Source organism: Chaetura pelagica, unplaced genomic scaffold, assembly GCF_000747805.2.
Source record: "Chaetura pelagica isolate M959 unplaced genomic scaffold, ChaPel_1.0 scaffold309, whole genome shotgun sequence".
In the NCBI taxonomy this organism is placed as follows: Eukaryota; Metazoa; Chordata; class Aves; order Apodiformes; family Apodidae; genus Chaetura; species Chaetura pelagica.
The window spans coordinates 761,763-782,991 of record NW_009954547.1 but is presented as its reverse complement, the minus strand read 5'-3'; the positions used below and the strand labels follow the sequence as shown (position 1 = coordinate 782,991).

General features: G+C 46.4%; 1 protein-coding gene across 1 annotated transcript in view; it reads right to left on the bottom strand.

The window, feature by feature from the left end:
• Nucleotides 1–717: 717 nt before the first annotated feature.
• The window catches only part of TELO2 (telomere maintenance 2), a 20,847-nt gene continuing 335 nt past the window's right edge, over nt 718–21,229 (bottom strand). Inside the window, exons 2-20 of the mRNA XM_010005062.1 lie at nt 20,595–20,916; nt 20,008–20,076; nt 19,194–19,341; nt 18,705–18,807; nt 17,880–17,948; nt 15,487–15,628; nt 14,165–14,301; nt 13,546–13,634; nt 12,320–12,430; nt 11,344–11,429; nt 10,956–11,047; nt 9,847–9,963; nt 8,324–8,395; nt 7,606–7,776; nt 6,822–6,913; nt 5,980–6,079; nt 4,759–4,823; nt 4,025–4,140; nt 718–1,091 (exon numbers count right to left, since the gene is read on the bottom strand). Coding sequence (XP_010003364.1) covers nt 988–1,091; nt 4,025–4,140; nt 4,759–4,823; nt 5,980–6,079; nt 6,822–6,913; nt 7,606–7,776; nt 8,324–8,395; nt 9,847–9,963; nt 10,956–11,047; nt 11,344–11,429; nt 12,320–12,430; nt 13,546–13,634; nt 14,165–14,301; nt 15,487–15,628; nt 17,880–17,948; nt 18,705–18,807; nt 19,194–19,341; nt 20,008–20,076; nt 20,595–20,916 — 2,205 coding nt within the window. The 3' untranslated portion in view covers nt 718–987. The remainder of the gene's footprint in view (nt 1,092–4,024; nt 4,141–4,758; nt 4,824–5,979; nt 6,080–6,821; nt 6,914–7,605; nt 7,777–8,323; nt 8,396–9,846; nt 9,964–10,955; nt 11,048–11,343; nt 11,430–12,319; nt 12,431–13,545; nt 13,635–14,164; nt 14,302–15,486; nt 15,629–17,879; nt 17,949–18,704; nt 18,808–19,193; nt 19,342–20,007; nt 20,077–20,594; nt 20,917–21,229) is intronic.

Below are 21,229 nucleotides of genomic sequence, written 5' to 3'. Positions count from 1 at the left end.
CTCAAGCTGCACCAGTGAATGTTCTTCCTCACCATGAAGCTTCTTTTGTAGATGACAGTTATGTCCAGCTACTCTGTATTAGTCAGGTTTTAGGATGCAAATGTCTTCCCGGCACAAGAAGGACTGTGACACATGAAGCCCAACGCAAGCAACTAAGGTTTTGCTCACCTTTAAGACTCTTGCCCTGCCCCCACATGGGTGAATTACCAAGTCACTGTTGTGCATTTCATGCCAACTCACCCTTCTGCTTAAGAGGGATTTTTCTTTTTTCCTGTTTGGTGTCTGGCTTCAAAACTTGGGATGAAGTTTTTCAATGGTATGATCTCAGGGAAGAGGCGTGTTGGGAGATTTTTAAGGCCATAATCCAGACATAAGCTCTCCTTTAATAGAAACTTTATTTCTCTACTATAATTATACAAAAAGAATTCCTGCTTTGTTCCTTCCTAACCACAGCACAGCTCAAGGTTCAGCACACTTTCAGAACTTCAGGGTAGCTCTTCAATTCTCACACCTCATCAGCAGTCACTTCCTACACTGTGTCCCGCTCAGACAGCAGCTGAGGAGTCACCAAACGCTGACAGCCAGAAGAGATGGGAGCCTCGTCACATGCATGGCCTGGGCTGAGCCCTGGGAGGTCAGTGGCTCTCTCCAGCCCTCCTGTTTTTCTGACAAGAAGTCTGCTATGAGATCTTCCCTGTATTTTTAGCAGGGTTCTCCAACCTGCCAAGGTTATAAATAGGTGGGGGTTGGGGGTGGCAGTGCGCGCCTTCCTGCATCTGTACACCCTGTACCGGATGGTCACGGCTCCCTTTCTGGCCTCCACTACAAAGTCCAGATGTCAAGTTGGGTTCGCTGGCTCCCAGCTCTGTACCCTTCCCCCCTTCTTCCTCTTCTCCAGCCAGGTGACTCCTGAAGAGGCCCCAGCAGTGCCTACACACATCCAGCTGGCAAGAGTATGACGTAAAGGTCATTTATTTTACCCTTTGGCTAGGAAGGGATAGTTCTGAGTTTCTTTTTCAGGTTCTCCATGAGTAGCAGGTTCTGCAAGGCCAGCCTCCTGCAATCTCCATCTGGATCTTTCTCCACCACATCTGTAAAAGAAGCAGCCACTATTAGCTGGAAAAAGGGAAAAACTGCCCTTCACCTAACATGTCACTGACCATCACCAAACAGCACTAAATGCAGCCACAAAGAAAACTAAGTCTGGGCTGGACACCAGCACTCACAAGAATTACATTAGACCAGAAGGCAAAGATGTCCAAACTCAATCATCTTCAGCAGTACAAGTTTAGCCGTGACTGCCATGTGCAACAATGCTCAGTTCCCTCTTGTAGCAGAAACTAGTAGTCAGTTGGGTTGAAACACCTTAGAAACCATCTGACCTTGCATTCAATGGGATAACCAAGTCACAGTTTGTGCTTATGCCCCATAGCCATTCATAACCTTTCTACAGCTGATCTACTGGCCTAAATGCTGTTTGCAATAAGAAATCCTCAAGTCTCCACTCTGCCAGTTCCCACAATCTGACCAAATGCCCTTCAAACAGGGGAGACAAGGAGGCAGGCCCCAAGTTTCAGTGCTTCTTCCATTCTGAGAGATCAGTCTGATAAACCAGCAGCTCTTTCACATTTTCTGCAGCACATAAGAGAGGACATGAAGCCGCTTCCAGCAGCTGTTATTCCAGGGGCCATTAATGGGCCTGCAAAGTACAAACCAGGATGCACGCAGGATGTCTGAGCAAGGGGAGCCTGGAAGAGCAGTGAGGCTGTGTGAGGAAATCCTGTACGCAGGAGCAGTGCTCCCAGCCGGCACTGTCAGCCCAAACACATGACTCATTCCGATGGAGCTGGGCTATTTATAGCCTCAGGGGGAGCTTCACAATGGTGCTTCCATGCTCCTTCTACAGAAGGCAAAAAGGGGGAGGCTACAAGGCAGATTAGTACAACAAGCTCAAAAGCCAAGAGACTCTGTTGGCACCGTTTCTAATTGCCATGAGCAAGGGCCTTGAAATGCTGCCACTGAAAGGGAGGCACAAGGCCCTACATGAAACAACTTGCCTACAAAACAGCTCTGCAGCACTTGCAAGGGGTGGGGAATTCCCTCAAAGGCAGCTGCTGAGGAATCAAAGGAACTGTTTCCTAGAAATGTTGAGGTATTCCCTGCCTCCCCTGAGAAAGATTAGGCTACTCAACAGTAGGTCTAAGGTGGATCCCAGCTGAAATGTCCCAAGCACCCACTAAGCAGACAGTCCTGTGGCAGTGACTGAAGCTGCCCCTTACACCACACTGCAAACACTTTCTAAGAAGGAACACTTCCAGCTACAGCCCAAAGGCCGAAGGGCAGGAACAGTCAGTCATATTCAGCCCAGAACGACAGCAGCCTGCTCAGGCTGTCATACAAGAACAAACTGGAGCAGATTTGTAGATTTCTACTAAATGTTTCATGGAGAACATTTTCTAGCCCACTGTTCCTCACTGTGCATTAGCCATAGCAGGAGAAATGTAGATGTCTCCAGCTGAAACCAAAAGTAGTGACTTCTCCTGGCCATCAGGCATGGTAGCAGAAGGCTTGTCACTTTTCCCAGCTAGAGTCAGGAAGCAACAGCAAGTCCACAAACTCAAACCCATGATTCAGCCACAAAAGTAGGTCTCTAGTGACTGACTTGACCTGTTGAAGCAGCAGAGGAGCCCAGAGCCTCCCTGTAACACAGCCTGTTTTACCAACAATCTTACAGCAAAGAGCAAAGCCACAGCCCAGGAAGGTGCTGTCCTTCAGAAAGTAGCTCCAGAAGGATGCACAAGTTTTAAATTGCACTTCCCTTGTATCTGACCAGAGCTGGAGTCAAGTTGTTTCTTTACAGTTTCTGAACAGCTCCTAGAACAACCTTCCCTGGTTGCTAGACACACAACAGTGACCCTACCCTGCTCTCATTCCCACTGAGATCTACCATGCAATTTTAATTGGCTATTACACTTATACAGGCATAAAAAGATGCTGCAGGCTCTGTTGTCCTCTTCCTTCCAATAATAACTCATTAAAAAGTGACCATGCAGACCCTCATGCTGAAAATCCATTTATAACATTCCTGGAAGGGCATTACTTGGCACAATGGTGTTAACTGTAGAGACAGGCAGGTTCCTCAGAGTAAACTGTGTCATGGGAAAAGTAAAGTTTTTGGCTCCAAAAGGCAGCTCTTCCTTTCAGAGGGCACAGAGCTCTACAGCCTGCAAAGACCAGAGGCCAGCAGTGTCAGTGTTGCTTCCTGCCTGCTCCCCGTGGGAAGCCAGCTCACTGCAGCTAAGAACGCTGAAGGAAACCACCCCAGGGAGTCTCATGAGGCCCACTCAGAACACAGTGGAGGCTTCAGAGTTGCAAAGGACACAGCATTGTTTCCTCCTGTGCTTGCACCACACTGCACCTCATCCTCAGTGTGTGCAGCTCCTGCCTACCAGAGCCCACTAGTGGGTGCAAGGTGTGCTGGGTCCAGCAGGAGGGGCCATGTGCTGTCTCTGCTAGGTTGCTCTTTCCATCAGCAGTACGAAGGCAGGAGATGAGGCCATGCTTCTCTTCTTCCTATTTTTAGCAGTAATGAAACTCATCTTCTGTGCACACACCAGCCTTGGATGTAACTGCTGCTCCAAGCCACAGCCTGCATGTTACATGCAATATGCTCCCACCTGCTGCAGCTTCTCAAGGTGGTGGTTGGAAGCTCAGAGACGGGGCACATGCTGCATTTTCACGTTTTTCTCATTGGCCCGTGGGGTGAGGACAGTCACACCTAGAAATGCCCTATGCAGCCCTTGGCTTTTGCTCTAGATACCTCAGGAACACCTCTGCACAGCACACAGCACAGGCTGGAACTTGTCCTGAAGTCAGAAGCAATAAATATGCTTGTCATGCAAATCTCTGGTGCACAACGCTAGGACATCACTGCTACCATCACAACTAGAGGTGCTGCACGAAGACTGCACTGCTACCCAGGACAACATTGGTGTAAACGCTGGTGTACACTACCACATCTTACCTCCCAACCAGGACTGAGCCTCCAAAAGCTCATCTGTCATGTCTTCCAGAAGACGCTCAGTAGGGGCGCTGAGGAGCACGGAGGAGATACAGGACAGAAGACCCTGGCGCACGTACCTGTTGGATAAAGACTGACTTGGTCAGAGGCCATGGCTTCATGCTCCACCTTGACTGCCTCACCTCAGGGGTTCTCCAGTTTCAAATGTCTGCAACTACGGTGACTTGTGCCCTGTTCCTACTGATTAGAACAGTAACAGAGTGCCCGTGAGCAGAGCCCCTGCCAGGCTGTGGAGCAGGGAGTCCAGCACAATTCACAGCCCTGGACAAGTCTGAGAGCAAACCAGAAACTGGATGTTTACAGCATTTTGCCTACATGCCTTTCCAGGGCTGAAGGCTAGAATTTAATCTAAGGTTTTCTGAGCTTCATGAATAAACAGATGAAACTATCGCATGGATGACTGATGAACAAATTTTTCATGCTTTCTACAGGTGATAACCTCCACACCAGAAGACACCAGCCAAGTCCATATGTTGGGCTGATATTAAAGCAGTGTCTTCACTACATGCCTGTGCCACACTCAGTCATAAGGACACAAGGATGGAGGAGAGAACAGAGTTAATGCATCAAGTCACTGATATTTTCAGTCTGGTGCTAGTCTTGGACAAAGACAAACCATGGCTGGAGACTGGCTCACAGCTGATCTTGGGAAATGAAAGCAGACAAGTACAACTCACGAGTCAGTGTGGAAACGCAGAGCCCAGACAAACTCCAGCAGGGCCCTTCCCATCACAGCGACTGCCTGCAAAACAGGATGATGGCAGAGCCACTGAAAACCTTCACATGCACGTCACCCCCCAGAGCTGCACCTTGAGACACACTGTTGTGAACATAGAATCTCAGGGGTTGAAAGGAACCCCTGAAGACTAAGTCCAACTCCCTTTCTGCAGCAGGAACACCTAGGGCAGGTCACACAGGAACATTTCGAGATGGGTCTTGAAAGTCACCAGAGAAGGAGACTCCACAAGCTCTCTGGGCAGCCTGTCCCAGGGCTCTGTCACCCTCACAGCAAAGAAGTTTCTCCTCATGTTGAGGTGGAACTTCCTGTGTTGTCACTTGGTGCCATGTCCCCTTGTCCTATCACAGGCACCACTGAGAAGAAACTGACCCATTCTTGACACCCACCCTGCAGATATTCATACATTAATCAGGTCCCCTCTCAGTCTTCTCCAGTCTAAAAAGCCCCAAGTCTCTCAGCCTCTCCTCATCAGACAGATGTTCCAGTCCCTTCATCATCCTTGTAGCCTCCCTTGGACTCTTTCCAGTATAGCTCTGTCCCTGTTGAACTGGGGAGCCCAGAACTGGACACAACACTCCAGATGAGGTCTCACCAGGGCAGAGTAGAGGGGGAGAAGAACCTCTCTTGACCTGCTGGCCACACTGTTCTTCATACATCCCAGGATACTATTGTCTCTTTTGGCCACAAGGGCACATTGCTGTCCCAAGGATCTCCTGTCGTCCCCAGGGTCCTTCTCCATGGAGCTGCTTTCTAGCAGGTGAACTCCCTCATCTATACTGGTGCATGGTGTATCATGGGTATAGTTCACTTTATTTTACAGATGAGGAAACTTCAAAAGTAAAGTGAAATTATGTGTCCCACCTCCCACAGGGGCTCATAGGTTTTGTACCAGAAGAAGCAAACAATAGTGCCGGGTGTCTGAACTGCATGTCTCCTTTCTGACCATTTTTCCTCAACTCTTTTCACAACTTCTTAGCACACACCACTGAAACCTGCTGCTGCCCTACATGTGGCAGGCTCCACAAGACACTGCTGTTTTAGAATGAGCTGCCAGGCTGGAAGTCTCTTCTGCCATCACATGTTCTGGTTAGAAAAGACTTTTAAGATCATCAAGTCCAACCATGACCTACAATCTGCAAGCTCACACAGCCTTTCTTACCACAGTGTTGACAGCCAAGTGCATCAGGATTGCTAAAGTGTGGACCAGTCTTCCAAGAACAAAGTGATCTTCCCCCAGGAGATCAAATGTTGTCAAGGGCCTGCAAGCGCAAGATATACATTGCTGTAGCAGTGAGAAGACTGAACAGAGCATCTCTGGAATAGCCAGGGTGGTTATGCAGGGCAAACTATCACCCCCCCTAACATGAATCCCTACAACAACAGCAATTCCACAGTCATTCCCAGTTTAACACAACCCACAGCTGTTACCTCTCATCTTTTCTCTCAGAGCAGTAATGTCCTCTGCTCTTATAGCAGGTATCATCCTACCAACAGGCTTTACTTAGGAAGAACTGAAATAAGCTGTTAGGGTGGGTATTAAACGACTGATTCTCCTGAATTGATTTCACAGCCTTCGTGAGTAAAGATTGACAATAAACTGTGTCCTGTGTCCTATAAAGTGGTCACAAGGACCAGTCCAGGCAATAGGCCCAAAGCTGAGGCAGAGTTAACTTGAGTTAAAGATGGCAGGTCTGACTTCTGTAGTTCTGTGTGAACCTCCCAAGAGGGAGAGGCAACCAAGACAACTGGTTTGGTGCTGCCACAGCCATCCACCTGGGTACCTGCCAACAGGTTATTCTTCATAATGTATCTTCACTGCTGCAGCATCTTACCTACTCCTACCAAACAAGGCTTCCTAAGTCAAAGACACAAACCCCTCCTCTCCAAGCTCTGCACATGGGCCAGGCACCCCTGTGGTGTCACAGGCTCCCACAGCCCATTGAGCCAGCAGCACAAGTCACTGGAGCTGCTAGGCCCACATCCCAGGGTGTTCACACTCACCTGTCAAAGTGCTGAATCAAGGGAAAAAAGAAGTGCCCAGCAACAGAATTGAACTCGTTGGGGTCGGAAGGCAGTTCCACCTGAGACTGACCCTGTCCAAGAGAAAAATGAAGTCTAGGCACAAGATGCAGCATCCGACTCATGCACTTTACTGGACACTGTCAAGACTGTGGATTCCTTGCAGATTCACTGCCAGCTACTGCTTCCTTGTACACCTACAGGTACTAGTTTCCAGACTGGAGGGCTCACTTCCCACTTCAGATCCTCTCACACAACTAAATTTTCAATACAATTCAGCTCAGTACAGTTGGGTTGGATATGAGAAACAAGAACATACAAAGGATAAAGAATTTTGGAAAGCAAGTTCTCCAGGATGATCCAGAGGGGAGTTCTGGGAACTAGGAAACCAGCATCAATAGGAAGACTGAGACAGTCTAGCCTGGAGGCAGCTATCCTGATGCAGGAGGCTCTCAGATGGATGAGGTGCAGTCACAGCTCCCTGCAGTGGCCAGACAAGCTCAGAACAGGCCCAAGACAGCAACAACTACCCCTCAATGCAAGGCAATGAGTTCAGAATTTATTTTCCTCTCTCTACTAGGCTAGGACTACAGAAGAGTACTCTGAGGATACTAAGAAAAAATTTCTTTCTCAAGTTACAGAGTCTTTCCTTTGAGTTGGGCTCAATTTCACACGTACATTGCTCTTTCTGAATAGAACTACAGCAACTTCTAGTGCCCCTGTTTTTGTTGGCTTTGACATTAGTTTGTTTGTGCCCTGGCCTCACCGTAGCAAACCTCCGAGTCTTGCTTTTGATCCTCTCATCAACAATCTTTCTCCAATCCTTAGAGCTGTCGCTTCCTGGAAGTAGCTGGACACAAGGTTTTTGGACACCAGAGTGCTTGGTCTTCCTATGAGACTGGGGACTGGACAGTTCCTGAGCTGCCAAAACCAATACCTAGATGAAAAAGAGGGAGGTTCTATTAAACAGGGCTAATCCTGTACTAGGGAACAACAACAGAGTTACTGGCACCCAAACTGATAGGAACAGCAAGGAAGAAAGGCAAAACAGGTTTAGAATAAAGAACAGCACAGTGACCAACCCCCAACCAACCAACTGGGTCTGAGGAACTGACCAAACACTTGGTCACTGAGCCCTGAGGCAGAACAGTGACTCCTTCTTCAGACACATTAAGTGAAATGATGCAGGAGTCACAGATTCCTGCCTCTCAGCAAGTGAAGATAGAATAGACATGTTAGGAAACAGTCCCTTCCCCCAGGCAATTGCCCATCATACTTTGTGCATCCTCTGGGGAAGGATGACCGACTGTATCACTGGGGAGCACCAGGATCACAAACAAAAGGGGAACACTAGGCACAAATACAAATAGAAGAGATTCCCATGCCCCTGTGAGAAGTAACAGGAAACCTCAGCACATCTCAGGGAAACAGCACTGGTGCAACAAAGACAGGAGGAAAGCAGGAGGTGGCCAGAAGACACTTACATCGAGAATGTCCACACGCTGACAAAGGCTGTAGTTCAGAGAGTAGAACTGGGAGGTCAAGTACTTTGCTACCTGTACAGAAAAAACAAGGCGCAATGAACACAAAGCCTGATGGGAACAGCTTTCCCACTAATTCCAAAAGCACTCAATTTCAGAAGTCCTGCTTTCTCTTAGTTAACAGCAAGCCTCCAAGAGAAGGGAAGAGACACGTTGTGAGCGTGTCCAGGGAAGGGCAAGGGAGCTTGGGATGGGGCTGCAGCACAAGTCTGAACAGGAGCAGCTGAGGGAGCTGGGGGTGTCTAGCCTGGAGACAAGGAGGTGAGGGGAGACCTGCTGGCTCTGCAGCTGCTTGAGAGGAGGTTTGAGCCAGGGGGTTTGGTTTCTGCTCCTAAGGAACAGAACAGATAGAACAAGAGGAAATGGCCTTGAGTTGCACCAGGGGAGGTTTAGACTGGATATTAGAAAAAACGTCTTCACTGAAAGGGTAATTAACACTGAACAGACTCTCCCGAGGGGTGGTTGAATCCTCGTTCCTGAAGGTGATTAAGAGATGTGATGTGGTGCTGAGGGACATGGTTTAAACAGTGGACTTGGCAGAGCTGGATTAATGGTTGGTAGAGCTAGGTGATGGTTGGAATCTATGATCTTAAAGGTCTTTTTCAACCAGAATGATTCTGTGATTCTATAATAGGAGAAATTCACAAAATTCTACCTCTAGATTCTGCAAAGGAATTAAATGACAAACCGGACTTTGCCATTCTTTTCTCCCTCCTATGAAAAAGTTCCCAAACAATGGCCATGGCAGCCTTGGCACTTTGAAAGAGACCTTATTGCAGCCTTTCTATACTTAAAGGGGGCTTATAAGAAAGATGGAAAGAGACTTTTTACCTGTTCTGTTAGGACAAGGGGTAAAAGTTTTAAACTGATAGAGGAGAGATCTAGACTGGACATAAGGAAGAAATTCTTTACTGCAGGGGTGGGAGACACTGGAACAGGTTGCCCAGAGAAGCTGCAGATTCCCCATCATAGGAAGTGTTCAAGGTAATGCTAGATGGGGCTTTGGTCTAGTGAAAGATGTCCCTGTCCAAGGCAGGCACAGCTGGAAGATCTTTAAAGGTCCCTTCCAACGAAACCATTCTGTGATTCTGTCATTACAATCACTGGCCAATTGATTCCCTTCCTCTAGGGAAGCCCTTTGTGCCTTAGCTTCCCTCCATGTAAGACAATCTCTCTTCAGTGCAACAACTCCTTATCTAATTTGCCCTACCAGGTATACTCACACTAACAGTCTCCAAACAGTTCCTCCAGACTGTTCTGACAGAGTTTTCTCTTTCCTGCTGTGTCAATCACCCATTGCAGACTCTTTCGGACCCAGCCCATCCCTGCAAAAATGCTGTCAGACACGAACTGTAGCTACTCTACCACACCCCAACAGCTGCTCCTATCAAGTTAGAAAGAGACTTCAGCTGCTTAAATTTTTGCCTGTCTCAAGTGGAAAAAGGAAAGCAGTAAGATGAACTCACAGGTATTGGATCTGTGGTTAAAACAGCTACTTGAGCTTTCTGACGGAGCTCCACAAAGCCTTCCATGCAGGTCTTCTCCTCCAGATGCAACAGTATTTTTGCCAGCTCCACACTCACCTGCTCAAAATATGAAAATAAAAGGAATCAAATCTCTGCAGGTGTTTTCTTTCTCACAGGATTTACAGACCACTTCTAATGTTTAAGCAAAGACAATGAGGGTGTGGAACGTGTCTGTTATGTAGGAGGGAGAGAAATCACAGAAAGCTAAGTGCCATCAAGACATGTCTCAAAGCACTGAACCCCATGCTGATTTCTCTCCTCACAAGCACTTGGCTTTTTGGACAAGTGGTGGCATGATGAGATAAGGAGCGTATCACTAATAGCTATAGGAGATATAACTAATGGGTAAAGGGGACAGTACCACACTCAAAGACCATCAGCAATATGTCTAATGAGCAGCAGCAGACTGCCCACTGTGTACTAGACTACACCCTTTCTCCTCAGCTGACAGAACTCTGCATCTGTCACCTTCAAGTGTTCACTAACAAGCTGTGGTGAGCACTCACCACAATAGTGACCTTGTCCCAAGTTCCTCTCACCTGAGCTTTAGAGTACAAATCTGACTACTCTCTCCAGAAGACATTATCCTTGTACAAGCAAATAGGAAAAGTCCCTTTGAATTCATCCTGCTTTTTGTTGTGGAATAACAAATTCAGTTTCAAATCAGAATTGATTCAATCCAAAATTAAAATCAATTAGTCTGTGGAGTTCATGGCTGCTCTGTGAGCTGCACTTCTAATATTTTTTCCTGCCCAACACAAAGCATGGAGCTTCCTCTGCTTCCTCAAACTACCAGCAAGCTCTACTTCATTTTCAGTGCTGAAGCTGCTAAATGTCACACTGTTGCCAGCACCTTTGCCTGCTGCTTTGTCCCTCTGTGCTCTGTAGCCTCACCTCCAAAGCTATTTCCTTCCATTTTCCTTCCCAAGTTGAAAGCCCTAAACCCAGGTGCACACCAGCCTGAACTCCTGCTATGTTGACATGTTTAGTCTCCTTATGAGTGAAAAGGGATCATCCTGTGTGACTGGTGACAACTCTTACTACTTCACCTCTCTTGTTGCTGCTGGATTCTTTCGAACCAAGCTCTCGAGAGCCTTGACTGTAGCTTCCCATTTCTCCATGTCTTCAGATCCTGTCAGGACTGAACGGGATCAAAAGACAAACAAAAACTATTAACAAAATGGTTGTGCTTGCCTACTCCCCTCAGTTTTCTTCTGCCAGTAGTTTTGTCCTGTTATAGGCAGATACCACTGACCCAGTGCATGACCAGTATTAGGAAATGAACTGAAATTACTCCAAAATTCCAGTTCAACACTCAAGCCCAGGTTACTGAAATCCTGCAGCTTCTTCAAATTAGCTTAGAAAAAAATAAACCTATAAAGAGATCACTCTCCCCAAACCAGTAAGAAACAAGATACTCATCCCAGAATCTCCTACCTTCAATACAGTCTCGAATATACACAGGAGCCTTAGTCTTTAGTTCTTTATCCTCTGACATATCATAAGGGACAAGGTCATCATCACTGCAAAAGAAATAAAGGCAGGAGTTGGTCCATGGGGTACAGAGGTCTTCCTCTGTCCAGCTATCACCACAAAACGGAAAGAACTGGCACATACATTGTTGTAACACCATCACTCTCAGACCACCCAGCAGCACTGCTGAAGCCCAGCCTGAAAGGGTTCCTGTGCCTAGAGTCCTCAGCACAGGAAAGGCATGGAGCTGTAGGTGCAGCTCCAGAGGAGACCACAAAGATGGTAAGAGGCCTGGAGCAGCTCTGCTGTGAGGACAGGCTGAGAGAGTTGGGGTTGTTCAGCCTGGAGAAGAGAAGGCTCTGGGCAGACCTTATTGTGGCCTTTCAGTACTTAAAAGGGGCTGATAGAGAAGATGGGGACAGACTTCTTAGCAGGACCAGTAGTGATAGGACAAGGGGTGATGGTCTTAACCTAAAAGAGGAGAGAGTCAAACCAGATATATGGAAGAAACTGTTTACCCTGAGGTGGTGAAGCAGTGGCCCATGTTGCCCAGAGAGGTGGCAGATGCTCAGTCCCTGGACTCATTCAAGGTCAAGTTGGACAGGGCTCTGAGCAACCTGATCTAGTTGAAGATGTCCCTGCTCACTGTAGGGGGTGTTACACTACGTAACTTTTAGAGGTCCCTTCCAACCCAAACCATTTTATCATTCTGTGAGTTCAATGGAATAAATACAATGGCTGCACATGACACAGGCTTTGCTCAAATTATTGGCTAACATACATCCATGCAATCCCCTACACAGAGTCATGCTCCATTGCAAACCCCTTGACTGCACACGATCTGCCAGGAAATACAGCTACCAATAGCTCCTTTCTCCCCATATCTGCTCTTAAGAACCTGCCATTATTTTCCACTACCTACCAGTTTCCTGCCCCATACCTGTCAAGCTCAGCATCTGACACCTCATCTGGCACCAGAGGGGCTGCTGGAGGCAAGTTCTTGTTACTCTTCAGCACCACAGGGAGTGCAGCATCTGCTTTCTCGTGCCTGCTGTGAGAAACAAGAAGCATCAAAATCAATAAAGTAACAGTCCTAATTCAAAAGCAAGAAACTACCCACACTGTCAACCCTTGATGCCTGAACAGAAAGGCAGATAATTATTTCTGGGGCAGTCTCCCACCTAGCTTGGCCTACACAACAATCAAAATCCTGGGAAAGAGAATGGGAGGGAGAGACACAATCTCTTAAGAGCAAATGGTAACAACAATTTGCTGTGTTCCCCCTGCACTAACTTATACCTAGGACTGCTAAGTAAAGACTGATCTGGGATAACTGGATCACACTGACTTGCACTATATTGTAAGCTATGAATGAAACCAAACAAAGTATAGAATCACAGAATGGTCGGGGTTGGAAGGGATTTCTGAAGATCGAGTCCAATCCCTGTGCCAGAGTAGGACTACCACAGAATCTCGGGCAGGTCACACAGAAACACATCCAGATGGGTCCTGAAGGTCTCCAGATAAGGACACTCCACAACCTCTCCGGACAGCCTGTTCCAGTGCTCCATAATCCTTACATCAAATAAGTTTTTCCTCCTTTTTTCCTTAGTTTGCATCCACTGCCCCTTGTCCAGGGGACCACTGATTGGCCTCTCCTTCTTGACACCCATCCTTCAGATAATTGTAATCATTAAGATCCCCTCTCAGTCTTCTCTTCTCCAGACTAATCAGCCCCAGGTCTCTCAGCCTTTCCTCATCAGACAGATGTTCCAGTCCCTTCATCATCCTTGTAGCCTCCGTTGGACTCTCTCAAGTATATTCCCGCCTCTCCTGAACTGGGGAGCCCAGAACTGGACACAATACTCCAGATGTGGTCTCACTAGGGCAGAGTAAAGGGGGAGGATTCTACCCAGAAGCACATAAGACCTCTAGAAACTGCAGCACGGTTTCACCATGTGCAGCTATCAAACAAGCAGTTGTGCTACACACCACCATTTGGATGATGAATTTCACCTAACCACACTGCATTGCAAGAAGGTGCATTACGACGCATAAGAATACGTAAGAAATCTTCAATACCATGAACAGTTCTAGTGTGTAACTCAAAAAAAAAGGTATGAAGAGTAAAAGTTGACATGGAGATGAACAGTAGCAATATCTTACTCATAATCTGGAAGATCAGGGACAATGAAGGATAGTGGAGTCTGCACCAGAAGGGACTTCAATTCTCTTGATTCATCATCTTCTTCATACTAGACATTCAGAATAACTGTTACTCCTCTGTGTTTGATTGCAAACATGTAAACACTTGCCTCTTCTGCTGTCTGCAAATGAAGACTGCACCATGCAGGTGAACCCACCCAAATCCCATTTGTTTCAGCCCCAGTGGTGCCAGCAGTGATATATTTTTGCTGTACAGCATCTCCAGGGACAGTGCCTCCACCACCTCCCTGGGCAGCCTGTTCCAAGGCCTCACCACTCTTTCTCTGAATAAATTTTTATCTGAGGAAAAATCTTCTGAACCTCCCCTGCTGCAACTTGACCTTATTTCCTCTTGTCCTATTGCTGGTCACCAGGGAGAAGAGACCAACACTCAGCTCACTACAACCTCCTCTCAAGCAGTTGTAGAGAGCAATGAGGTCTCCCCTCAGCCTCCTCTGCTGCCTCTCCTTATTTCCAGACAGTAAGTGTTAAATCTGTTATAATGCCCTATATAATCTGTTTTAAAGCTTTGACTTTCTCTAAGCCCTGCATACCAGGCAAATTTTATTATAACCTTCACCTGAAACTTCAGGACAGGGCCATCAGTGTTTATTTTGGAACTAATGCTCTCTGCCACTACCATTCCCAAACGCCGTATCTGCGGCAGGTTGCTGTCCAGGTGACATTTCACACCTTCCATCAGGCTTGTGAGGAGCTCTGAAACAAACCAAACAGTGAATGGAACTATGACAGAAGCAAACATCCATCTTTCTGCTGGTCTCCTGAGAAGGAATCTTTAGCCACTCATCACTCAATAATGGGCAAAGATATGAAGGGCCCACGACACTGACTCCTCTCCCTGCAAAGGCCCTTCAAGCGCCCATGACACCCTTTTTCTGTGGGTACAGAGTCAACAAAGCATTACAGTATATTCTGGTTTGGAATATTTATATTTTCACTAAAAGGACAGTAAAGACAAGCTGAAGGCTGACTTGACTTAAAGTGCTTCAAAGCCACTTAAGTGTAAGGTCATGTTTTGAGGAAGCTACAGATTGTGAGCAGTAAAACAGTCAGAGGGAGAAATTTCCCTCACCACCTAGATAAGCTGAAACAGGCAGACAACACCAGTATTTCTCAGACCAGAGAATGATTGTTGGCAGCTGTAGCAGGCAGGTTTACTGCTGTTAGACTCGCCTCCTCCAACTCAGAAAAGCTTATAATTGCAACAGCTATCAGATAAAAAACGCATAGTAAAACTACAATACTTTAAGTAAGTAAGTCACTTCACCTAAATAATTAACTCTAGAAGGAAGCAGTCAGTCTTCTTGCCCCCCAAAAGCCACACACAGAAAAGTAACTCCAGACATTGGGCAGAGCTGTTTTTATTGCAACAGAAGCAGAAATTTTCAACCAGGACCCCAGTGTGCTCTGCACTGTGTGAGTACAGAACAGGTCCCTGCTGGCAACTCACTCACTGAACCTACTCACCTCAGCCTGAGGGGAGCAGAATGACCCAGAGGAATGCACATGGGTAGTCAAGAGACTAACCCAACAGCTTTCTATCCTGATGTGCTTTCTTTCCCCTGTCCCCTCGTGCCCCAACACCACACCTATCCATTGCTAATCACACCATTCTTCTAATCAGTCCCAGAGTCAATCCTTGTTTTTCTGTGACAAAACTTAAAGGTTCCTAAACTACTGTTTGGGTAAGAACCTTAATTTAACAACACACTTCTCCAATTTCATAATTTAATATTATGAATTATGCACTTGGAATTGTATCATATCAGTGCTAAAAAGGATAACTGAAGCAGGCTTCCCCACTTGCCAAGATGAAGATGGGACAATTTTGTTTCTCCACAGATCAACACAAATCTCCCCCTGCTCGTCCCACCACTTCACCTTGTCTGCAGCTCTCAATTTCAGGCTCCTTCAGGTGGGAGAGGCAGATGAGAATGGCCTTGCTGATGTACTGCTGCTGCTCAGGTGGAGAGTGCTTCACAGCACTGCTGCTGCCCCACCTCTCCAACAATTCTTGCAGAACCTGGATCAGAGAACTCAAGCTGACTTGAAGTGGATCTTCTCTACACGTAAGTCAACTTTTTGAAGCAAATTTTTTAAAATGTGCTTTCATACAGCACTTTGTATATTTATGGAATCATAGAATAATAAAGATTGGAAAAGACCTTCAATATCATCAAGTCCAACCATCCACCCTACAACCCCCAACCACTAAATCATCTCCCTCAGCACCACGTCCACCCCTTTTTTAACATATCCAGGGACAGTGCCTCCACCACCTCCCTGGGCAGCCTGTTCCAAGGCCTCACCACTCTTTCTGGAAAGAATTTTTCCTAATATCCAATCCGAACCTCCCCTGGTGCAACTTGACCCCGTTTCCTCTTGTCCTATATTTGGTCACCAGGGAGAAGAGCCCAACACCCACCTCAAGTGCCTCCTCTCAGGCACTTGTAAAGAGCAATGAGGTCTCCCCTCAGCCTCCTCCTCTCAGGCTGAACAGCTCCAGCTCAGACTCTCCTCATCAGACCTGTTCTCCAGGCCCCTTATCATCCTCGTTGCCCTTCTCTGCCCCCTCTCCAGCACTTCCATGTCCTTCCTATCCTGTGGTGCCCAAACCTGGCCCCAGTGGTCGTGGTGCAGCCTCACCAAGGCTGAGTAGAGGAGCAGGATCAGCCCCCTGGTCCTGCTGTTCACACTGTTCCCAATGCAGGCCAGGATGCTGGTGGCCTTCTCGGCCACCTGGGCACACTGCTGGCTCATGTTCAGCTGCTGCCAAAAGACATGGGAACTCATTAAAGAGAAATGGATCTGGGACTGCTTTGGTACCCAGTGTTTGCTGAGTGGAGTTGCCATCACAATGGTGAGGACCAGGCAGAAATGTGTAAGCATTTAGATGTGAACTGAAGCACCCCCAGGTCCCTCTCTGCTGGGCAGCTCCAGCCACTCCTCCCCAAGCCTGGAGAGCTGCTGGGGTTGCTGTGGCCCTAGTGCAGGACCCAACATTTGGCTTTGCTGGAACTCCTGTCATTGGCCTTGGCCAAGCCTGTCCAGATCCCTCTGCAGAGCCTCCCTGCCCTCAAACAGACTGACATTCCTACCCAACTTAGTGTCATCTGCAAATTTCCTGAGGGGTGCACTCTGTCCCCTTATCCAGATCATCAATAAGATGTTGAACAGGAGCAGCCCCAGCAGAACCCTGGGGACACCACTCCTGACCAGCTAACAACTGGATCTTTGTGCCCCTTTGGTCTTCATGCAGCCCAGAGAACTTTACACTCCCTACAAACAGAGCTAACATTTGTATTTCAGGGCCCAAAACATAGTGTGTTTCACCAACTGAGAATTTCACACCAGCTTCATGTAATATACTGGTAAATATATATATTTTTTAAATTTTAAAGTGGCATGTTTGTTTCTCATAAATAAGAACTATATGCAAAGCAATATGTAATGTAAAAAAAAGCCCAGTATATTAGATGAGTTTACTATAGTATAATTATTATAATATATATGGATATTATATATATAATATAATATATATAATATATATAATAACATATATATATGGATATTATCTGTCAGTATTTCCCGATAAGTTTAGAACATGTAATCTGTGAAAAAATAATAATTAAATTTACAAAATGGTAGAGATTAATATATATAATAACATATAAAAATGGATATTATCTGTCAGTATTTCCCGATAAGTTTAGAACATGTAATCTGTGAAAAAATAATAATTAAATTTACAAAATGGTAGAGATTTCTAAAGACACAAGTTTCCTAGAAGCCCCATCACACTGCTGACTTGGAGATGGAAAATAACTTCAACTCCCCAGAGGGAAAGGTAGATGAGATTCTGAAGCATCAGCCTTTTGGCAGACAAACAGCTCTCAGCCAGTGTCCTCACTTGCTGCCATCTGCCCAGCCACAAAAATAGGGGATGGAGGAAGATGAGAAGGACATGGGCCATCTGTCAGAATCCAAGCCTCATTAGCTTTGCTACTTGGAAGACAATTCACGAATTATAGATGAAAAACTAACACCAGTAGCGCAGAAAGTATTTGATTTGTAGATGACAATTTACTCATGACATGATAGGGTCTCCCTCACTCTCACAAACAGTAACAAAAGTGTCTTAGATAAGTACCAAAACTGTACCAAAGTACCAAAACTACACCCTATAGGCACAAACACATGCACACTTACAAGGTAGAACTTTTTCTATCTCATTTCCATTCCATTTCCCCCTCATCAACATTCTTTAACCTTACTTTGATCAAGAAGGGTCGATGAAGACTGTCCAGGGCCAGGTAGCCAAGGAGGTTCTGCAGCACTGCTGTCTGCAATGAAAACCACTCTTGCTTTAATTGGGTAAAATGTTGCCATCCAGCAATGACAAGCGTGTCTTTGTACATGCTCAACTTCATTCTGAGGGACTGGTTGACAACATTCAGTTGTAAGGAAAAGTAAGGAAATTTTAAAAGCCAACCAAGCACTCACATGCAGTTGTGCATGAGATACATGGAAAAACAGGACAAGGATAGAGTGTAATATTTTTACTGTCAAAGCCAGATCAGGACAATCCCAGGAAACATGGAACACAGGAAGTCTACAGAATACCCCTCACAACATTACAGGCCAGAGAGAACCTCCTACCACCTTGTGACAAGCGTAAGTGTACAGGAAAAAAATTAATGCCAGTCCTTGTCTCATCTCCTCAATCTAATTCTTACCCCTGAGGTCATGGCTTCTTCTTTCAGATTCTAAGCTAACTAGATGGCTCCAGCTCTCCAGCACACCAAAATCATGTGCAAGTAACCATCTAGTCCCAGAAATAAAGAGTACAGTAATTCTGCTAACTGCCATCAACCCTAAGAAAGCACAAGAAACCCATGAGTTCAAAGGAACCTTCTACCACTCCCTCTTTAGGTTCAGCTGCACATGATATGAGGAGCTGCACAGCTCAGGTATGTGTGAAGAGACTGAGGGCTGATTTCAGAACAATCCTTGAGAAGAACTGGAGCTCAGCTGGAAAGCACATTGGCATTTCGGAAAACCAGGCATTACTAGGGAGCTGTTCAAGGCAGAGTCCTTACCGTGTGGCCATATTGCAAGAGCAGAAGCTTCTGCATCATCACAAACTGAGCTTTCTTGTTTTTCACAACCAGGTTCCCCAGCAACCTAGACAAGACCTCTGCTCTAGCAAGACAGGTCAAAAGCAAAATGTTAGGAATCCATGTAGTTACTGTCATGCTGCTGCTAATCACAGAAAATTCTGTGAGCAGCTATTTTCAACAAGGTCACTGAAGCACCTCTGAACTGTAAGAGCGAGTCAGTAATTGCACAGAATGCTTTCATTTTTTTTTTCACTGCATGTAACAATGCAGATCTTTAAGGAATGGGGCAGGTTCTACCCAAGAGGGAACAATCAGCTTCTTTACCCCTAGAGTCTCTCAGGAAATGGCACTGCAAGAAACTCCTACACAAATACACACATGTCAACACAGTTCAGAAACTGATGCTGCAAAGACTTGTGAAAAACTTCCTGTCTTTGCTCTGGATCAGGATGAAAGCAGAGTTCTTACCCAGGTGCTCTCTGCACAAAGCCAAGGACCACGGCTTCCATCCAGCGCTCTGGCACACGTTCAACCAGTCGCCAGCACATTCTCTGCCAGATGCAGTCTGACCTGGTGAGATCAACTAGGCGAGGTACCAAAACACCCAGAAGTTCTTCTGAAGTGGAAAGAAAACAGGTAAATACACCAGATGGCCAGACCTCATGCAACAGTTCTTGAGGTCAGCCTGCAAATGTCAAGATCCTTATGAGATGAAGAAATACAATGTACAGTTTGCAGTTCTGAATTGTTCCTGTAGTAAAAATTAAGCCAAAGAGCCTAAGGAACTTAACAAGTATTTCTTATCACAGCAGACAGGTAGAATATTTTTCCTTTTCTTCACCAGCTCTATTACCTACTGCTGCATTCAGTGGTTTCAAAGTCCTAGGCAAAGCCAGACTGAAGGCTACTCGGATGAGAGAGTTATTAGATACGAGCAATGACTTATGCTGGTATTTGCAAGGCACTTTCAGACCACTGGATGAAAACCTCTAGAAGAGCATTTCATAGTTATGCCCCAAATGGTGGGATGAGGCTCATAACCTCATTGATTTTTAAGAGAAAAGATGATGCTCATGTGAGGGGACAGAAAAGCACTGACACCCATCAGATGTGCAGTCCAGCAGCCTCAGAAAGCAGTCTGTCCAGTCCAGCTCCCCAAACCCCCAAAGTATTCACTGGTCACACTCCCACTCCCTGTGTATCATCACCACATTCACCCTCTGCACTAATAGAGTAAAAACAGACCTTCCCCCTCCCGCAAATAGTGTTGTCAAACACTCACTTTGTCTCCCATGAGCACACACCTTCCCTAGGACATGAGAAACAAAAGAAATGGAGCAGTCCAAGCCATCTGGAATAAAACAGACACAAGCTTAACAAAAGCATCACCACCATCCACCTAAGAGCCTTCAGAGAAAGATTTTACAACTACTGAAGCGTGGAAACTTCAAGCATCATCTCTTCCTCCCTCCACCACCTACCTTCACACAAAAAATGGCACCTAGTATTTATACACAGTGGTGACAGTCAGGAAGACTAAAGTAGCTCAGTCCCACTTTATCAAAATGGTAACAAAGTCACTGGTTCACTCAGTACTGTTTAAATCTTTCATACAACTACCTCAGCAGAGAGCAAGTGACCTCAATTAAGCTTTGACAACAGATGCTCCTATTTAACAGCTTGCAGGATTGCAGCTTTCAGTGGGATTTTAAAAAGCTTCAACCATCTCCCTCATTCCTGGTATCTTATGCTTTTAAGCACAATGACCTTCAGGCTGAAGGAGGAAGGGGTGGCTCTGCAACACCCATTCTCTATACCTCACACTACACACTTCTGCAGAAGACCTGCCCAGCCCTCCTGCAATCTTACCTCTTAGAGACTCGGAGATCTTCTGCAGCACCTGGATAATTGCATCACCCAAGAGAGGAAAGTAGTTCTGTGGGAAGAATACTGGTGGGTTTTTTCCCTGGAGTTTGTTGCTGACATGATCAGGCAAACACACAACCCTGTTGAGCAGGGCCTCCTGCAGCTCGGGCAGGGCTGCCTGTGCCTGGTGCTGACACATCTCCCACATCAGGGCCCAGATCCGCCCCTCCTGCAGGAACTGTTCCAGCACTTCCACCACCTCCTCCGGATGAAAGCTGAGACTGGAAGAAAGTAACTGGATTAAGTCCCTGTTCCTTTTTAACTTCTAAAAAAAAAAATAATAAATTTTAAAAATGCACACACGATTGTTTTTCTGCTGTGGTCCCACCACTGCAACTCTGCTGCTGTCACACACAGTTTTAACCGAAATCAAATTAAAATCAAAGCAATTTTAATCCTTTTGTATCCCCACAGTCTCCTCAGCTCCTAACGTGCCCAGGTTTTCAGTGCGTGTCACCGAGGGCAACTCTGAGCCCTGCGGGACCCATCGGCGCTGCGGGGCGGGAACCGGCCCGGCCGCCCCGCACCCACCGCCAGCTCCGTCCCCCTGCACGTTTCTGACCCCGGCGGGGCAAGAT